General features: G+C 39.2%; 1 protein-coding gene across 1 annotated transcript; it reads right to left on the bottom strand.

The window, feature by feature from the left end:
- Positions 1–1679: 1679 nt before the first annotated feature.
- On the bottom strand, positions 1680–5376 carry abraa (actin binding Rho activating protein a). Its single transcript, XM_057337641.1, has 2 exons — positions 4542–5376; positions 1680–3103 (listed from the first exon to the last, which is right to left on the bottom strand). The coding sequence occupies exons 1-2, from the start codon at positions 5136–5138 to the stop codon at positions 2666–2668; spliced, it is 1035 nt and encodes a 344-aa protein (XP_057193624.1). The 5' UTR covers positions 5139–5376; the 3' UTR covers positions 1680–2665.
- Between the last annotated feature and the right edge of the window lie 1257 nt (positions 5377–6633).

Here is a 6633-nt window from a genome sequence, read left to right as displayed (position 1 = left end):
GTAAATATTTTATCATATCTTTTCATGTGACAACACTGAAGAAATGACACTTTGCTACAATGTAAAGTAGTGAGTGTACAGCTTGTATAACAGTGTAAATTTGATGTCCCCTCAAAATAACTCAACACACAGCCATTAATGTCTAAACCACTGGCAACAAAAGTGAGTACAGCCCTAAGTGAAAATGTCCAAATTGGGCCCAAGTAGCCATTTTACCTCCCAGTGTCATGTGATTCGTTAGTGTTACAAGGTCTCAGGTGTGAATGGGGAGCAGGTGTGTTTAATTTGGTGTTATCGCTCTCACTCTCTCATACTGGTCACTGGAAGTTCAACATGGCACCTCATGGCAAAGAACTCTCTGAGGATCTGAAAAGAAAAGATTTGTTGCTCTACATAAAGATGGCCTAGGCTATAAGAAGATTGCCAAGACCCTGAAACTGAGCTGCAGCACGGTGGCCAAGACCATACAGCGGTTAAACAGGACAGGTTCCACTCAGAACAGGCCTCGCCATGGTCGACCAAAGAAGTTGAGTCCACGTGCTCAGCGTCATGTCCAGAGGTTGTCTTTGGGAAATAGACATATGAGTGCTGCCAGCATTGCTGCAGAGATTGAAGGGGTAAGGGGTCTGCATCAAATTGGTCTGCATGGCTGTCGTCCCAGAAGGAAGCCTCTTCTAAAGATGATGCACAAGAAAGCCCACAAAGTTTGTTGAAGACAAGCAGACTAAGGACATGGATTACTGGAACCATGTCCTGTGGTCTGATGAGACCAAGATAAACTTATTAGGTTCAGATGGTGACAAGGGTGTGTGGCAGGAACCAGGTGAGGAGTACAAAGACAAGCGTGTCTTGCCTACAGTCAAGCATGGTGGTGGGAGTGTCATGGTCTGGGGCTGCATGAGTGCTGCCGGCAATGAGGAGCTTACAGTTCATTGAGGGAACCATGAATGCCAACATGTACTGTGACCTACTGAAGCAGAGCATGATCCCCTCCCTTCTGAGACTGGGCTGCAGGGCAGCATTCCAACATGATAACGACCCCAAAAGAAGCTGAGGGTATAGGTGATGGACTGGTCAAGCATGTCTCCAGACCTAAACCCTATTGAGCAACTGTGGGGCATTCTCAAACGGAAGGTGGAGGAGCGCAAGGTCTCTAACATCCACCAGATCAATGATGTAGTCATGGAGGAGTGGAAGAGGACTCCAGTGGCAACCTGTGAAGCTCTGGTGAACTCCATGCCCAAGAGGGTTAAGTCAGTGCTGGAAAATAATGGTGGCCACACCATCAACACAAATATTGACACTTTGGGCCCAACTTGGACATTTTCACTTAGGGATGTACTCACTTTTGTTGCCAGAGGTTTAGACATTAATGGCTGTGTGTTGAGTTATTTTGAGGGGACAGCAAATTTACACTGTTATACAAGCTGTACACTCACTACTTTACATTGTAGCAAAGTGTCATTTCTTCAGTGTTGTCACATGAAAATATATATGAAATATTTACAAAAATGTGAAGGGTGTACTCACTTCTGTGAGATACTGTATTTAAAAAAAAATTCTTATAAGCAATTTTGTGTGCACAAATATTACAGCCAGGTTTTAAAAAATAAATCAAACTGGTCAAAAAATGGTCAAATTAGAGAAAAAAGAACGTCACATAAAGGTCAATGTTGTTTTTCACTAAGGTTTTATTTAAACTAAAACATAATTTCCAAATCAAAACAATAAATTAGGTTTTTTTTTCACATGATCAAATATCTTCAAATATTTATAACAAATCCTTCTGTAAGAAGACTATCATGCTTTCATTTTGAAAGAGGTAATTACATCAAACAACACTGAGCTACACAAAAAAAAACAAGAACGTCACGGAATAACCTTTGGCTATCAATCTAAACCTTAAAGATTCTGAAATGTAATACAGATGAAAGAATTACAAGTAATGTGAGATTAATCCTGGACATCATTGGCATTCTGAGGACGTCTGATATTTGACATGTGAAGAGACAAACATGAGAAGCTCTAACTTCTTGTGTAAACTGTGAGCAAGGAGTCACTCATTCTCCATCTCGAATGTAAAGCTTCTCACCACCAAAACTGAATCCTGACGCCACTTTCGAAATATATCATGTGCCAGAAAGGACACAGAAGATCAGATGTGAATGTCTGAGAGTTTTCTGGAACGGTTTTAAGAGTGTACGGTTTCATACGTCCAAAGAATTTATAAATAACATTTAAGCTCTGCCTATTTTAAATGTCCAGACTTTGAATGCAATGTATTCACGTCAGAATAATTGTCACCAATGTTTTTTTATCACGTCTTTTTCCAACTCGTATTTACAAGTTGTAATTTAGAAAAGCTCAATCTGGTCAAAACAAGAATTTCCTCTGTTTTTTGCATTAACCAATGGCATGAGTTTGGTGTGGTACTATCTGTTATTGTTTGGTCAATAGAAGATCAGTAAAGTTTATTGAAAAATTGACACTATTAGAAATGACATGACACAATTCTTGTCATTACTGGTTATTCCTGTCAATATTCCTAGTGTTTTATTATTAACTACAAAGCTTTTTGTCACATATAATAAAAATATAATATAAATCTAAAATAAAGTAAACTTTTTGAGTCGTCATCTCATATCTTAATAAAAAAACAACAACATTAAACCAACAGAGTGATGATGACATCATCATCCTGACCCTTCCACAGCATCTCACCCTCAAAGTCCACCATCTTGTGTTTGCGGCAACGCAACAAAATTCCCACAACTTTATCTGAGATTTTAACGTAGCGGTCGAACAGACGGCCGAAGGTGATGTATATGCGACCGTCTTTATCTTGTTGGTCCATGTCGCGTATGATAAAGCACATCTCCTCCATCTCACGATAGATGTGTTTCTGGGCACGGTCGGCACGTTGGGCGGTTTTCGATCCTTCTTTGGGCCGTCCGTATCCAGTGTCGCCCTTGTGGAGTCGAAGCGCCATGGCGTGATCATGGTCGAACTCTTCGCTGAAGGGGTTGAGCTTTTGACCTTCGATGTGGTTTTTGGCAAACTGTTGCCATCTGCTTCTCAGGTCATTTGTTGTGGTCACTTTAATCTGAAATGATCCGAAAGAATAAGGTTGATTTTGGAGAATAAGAAACAAGGAAGCAGTGTAAAAAAATTATGTATTTTCTACTGCATGATTAAAATGAAATGAAATGAAATATATATATATATATAAAATAAAATAAAATAAAATAAATAATAAAATAAAATAAAAAATAAATTAAATAAATTAATCAAAACTGAAAAAAAGTGACATTCTCAATTCTTAAATTCAACATGCCAACATCTTTTGTAAATTGTAGGGTTTTTGTTAAAAATCAGAAATAACTTTTTTCGTAAAAAAAACCCCTGTCTGCTTACGTTATCCTGATTCACCATGAAAAACGTTGTAAATTGTAAAAAAAATGGTGAAGTATGATTTAACTGAAAATGTTAATTTGACATTGATGCATGTAAAGATAAGTTGGGAAAGTAACCTGCAATTTTATATTTCAAACAGAGATGTTGATAGAGGAGCAAAAGTTTTATGGATCGTAGCTCTAAACTGTATTCCACTTCAGAACAAAAGGACTTAATGCATTGATTTTCTTTATCAAGATTCTTTTTTTTAAGAATATGCAGAATAAGACCACAAATTACTATTAAGAAAGCCAACAGAGTTTAATTGATCTTGTTTGCTTTCATCAATAATACAATAATAAATTATTTAAGTCGAATTAAAGGTGTAGACAACTCAGGCTGTCACCAAACCGTCACATTACCCACAGTCAGACGGCCTCTGTGTTACCGTTAAATATTTCTCATGGGGTCTTCAGGGGGCACTTATTTCACAACAGAACCATCTGAAATGGTGTGAAGGCACCTTGTGAAACGTGAGACGGTGAAGGCTCCGGGCCGGAGTCTGCGTCGAATACCACAGTGACACAGCTGTGATGAATATCACTCATCGAGTGGAGGGGAAGTGTACTGCTTTATGAAGGTCAAATGGAAATTTTCCATCGCTGTATTTATTTACATATATTCCATCGCTGTGAAACGTGTCTGATGTTGTGATGGAACTTCACACTTTCATTGCAAGAGGGATTATATAATCAAATATATTTGGACAGTGACTTGAGCATTTGATATCTACAGTATAAACACAATGAGGACCACGATGGCTATCCAAAATGTATAAAAGAACAGTTCGCCCAAAAATTAAAATACTTTCATCATTTATTTATCCTAACTTCATTCCAGACTTTCTTTCTTCTGTAGAACACAAAAGAAGACATTTTTAAGAACGCTGGCAACCAAATAACATTGGCCCCCATTGACTTCCATTGTATGGACACAAAACCACCACTAAGACACTTCTTAAAATATCTTTTTTGTGTTCCGCAGAAGAGTTTTTTGAACGACATGAAGGCAAAGAAATGATGACAGAATTTGTATTTATGGGTGAAATCACACTTCGGATTCTTTTGTGTAAAGAATGATCAAAGTACCTTGGGTCTGCTGATGTGTTTCTTTGGTTCATTCTCATGTTGATCGCTATTATCGCTCAGCGACGCTTCCTCCCCGAGACCACTGTCCTCCGTATCCAAACTGCTGCTTCTAGATCCCATTTGCTTCCCCTCCTTCTGTCCCATCACCTTCGACAGCGCCGATTTCCCACCGCAGTACCTTCTCCTGGTTGGAGACTCATTCCCTAGGAAGTTTTTGGTGTCCTCTGACGTCAACTGATTGGTGTTGATCTTCTCCTTGATGGTGCTCACTACATCCTTTCCACATTCGTTCACTTTCTGCGTGATGGCTTTAGTCACGCTTCCCGTCTTGATCTTGTTGTCTGCCCCATCTCCGCCGTCCACCGTTACCACACGGGGCGCGACCAAAAGTTTCATCTCATTCTTCTCTTTCTGCTTCTCTTTCTCGTCCTCAATGATGGTGTCGGGCAGCCAGCCGCTCGGGATGGTGTCTTGCTTTCCGGTGTGGTCGTTGGCCCAGGTTTGCCAGCTTTTGGCGAGGCTGGTTACCATGGAAGCCACCTTGATCTTTCTGACGGCCCGGTTGAAAGGCCGGTTTTGCTGGACCGCAGTACTCATAGTTTTGCTGTGCGATGAGGTTCAAGTCTTGGTAATCTGTTTGGAACCTCCAAGTGGTCACAAGTGGCTTTTATATGAATGCAAACAGGAAGTCATCACTGAGATGGGCGGTTTTGACATTCCTCTTGATGCACATGGTGTCCACCCTGACCCCAAACATGTCGATGGAAACCCCCCGGGAGTAACGGAGACAACAGGTGGCCAAGTTATGATCAAACCACAACACTTCTGTCCAACCCTGCAACCAGACAGAAATCTCTCATAACATCACACCTGACCGTATATCTTGTTTTAGATGCATCCATCATGCCGGACCACAAAAATGTCGAAGGACGACTTTAGAAACTGATGGAAATGGTTTCAAACGCATTCCTTTCTGTAGCATATTTTTGTACAGCATGCCAGCACCTTGTGTGAGAGTCTATTTTTGCATTCTGGGTGTTGGATTGTGCATGTGCTGGCTTCTGTTGATTGATACACAGGCCTGTTCTTAAAGCACGAGCCAGGCTATTTTCAGTACGAGTCGTGCTGTGACAAAAATACGGATGATAAGGGATTTGCACATCAAGCCTGTTTCATTTATACCGCTGCGCTGATAAAAGAGCGATTAAGATGATAGTATTAATCTGTTCAATGTCTGTTCTGGTTAACAAAAGCCCTTTCACACATACGGTCTTCACTGGTATATTATTGATAAAGAGATCACATGTGAATTCAGCCTTTTCAAAACCACCAGCAAATCAATACTGGACATTTTCCAGTGATGTTACCGGTAAATTACTGATGTGATGCTACAGTATGTGTGAACAGAGAATAGGATTACCGGAATGAGCACGTATGAGGTCACAACGTACTGACGTCAAAGCTTTTGGCAAGTCATAACATTCGGAGATTGTTGTTTATGCGCATGTTTACGGAAGTCAACCATTCGGTAACACAGTTTGAAGTCATCTAATACAATGCTGTTGAGTCAGGAGCAACTGTATAAATGCAAATGTGACACTGCCTGCGAAAAACTAGCCATTGTTTTGTGATTTACTGTTTTCCACATAAAAGCATGCTATATAATGTAAGGAACATTCCGTGAGAATACAACTTTAAAATATTTAATATTGACTGAATAAAGCCATGTCAAAGATTGAAATGATAGTGAAATTAATGGTTGAAATCAAACTTTGATGCTTATTATGTGGAAATTAGATTTTGAGACTTTTTTGAAAAAAGTGAACTTCCATAATGTACTTAAAGTCCTATATTTTCACGCACTAATTTTGTACTTAATATACCAAAAACTATTCTTTAGTACTTCCAAAGATGAACTTTGCTATTTTAAGACACCATGAATATGAACTAAAATGTGCTTTTAATATACTATCTCTGTATGAAAAAAAATTATTTAGTTACTACTTGAATCTTCTTTAGTATCTTTAGTATGTTCAAGTGTACTACAACTGGTCGTTCTGATATTTAAAAAAAATACTATTTTACAGTGTTA

Source organism: Triplophysa rosa, linkage group LG7, assembly GCF_024868665.1.
Source record: "Triplophysa rosa linkage group LG7, Trosa_1v2, whole genome shotgun sequence".
Lineage (NCBI taxonomy): Eukaryota > Metazoa > Chordata > Actinopteri > Cypriniformes > Nemacheilidae > Triplophysa > Triplophysa rosa.
The sequence above is the reverse complement of the archived record's forward strand: the minus strand, read 5'-3'. Positions and strand labels throughout refer to the sequence as shown.

Excerpts from the sequence above, each read along its gene's own strand:
- abraa (XM_057337641.1), bottom strand. The coding sequence starts at position 5,138 with ATGAGTACTGCGGTCCAGCAAAACCGGCCTTTCAACCGGGCCGTCAGA. Across the intron at positions 3,104-4,541 it reads AACACATCAGCAGACCCAAG|ATTAAAGTGACCACAACAAA; the intron begins GTACTTTGATCA and ends GGATCATTTCAG.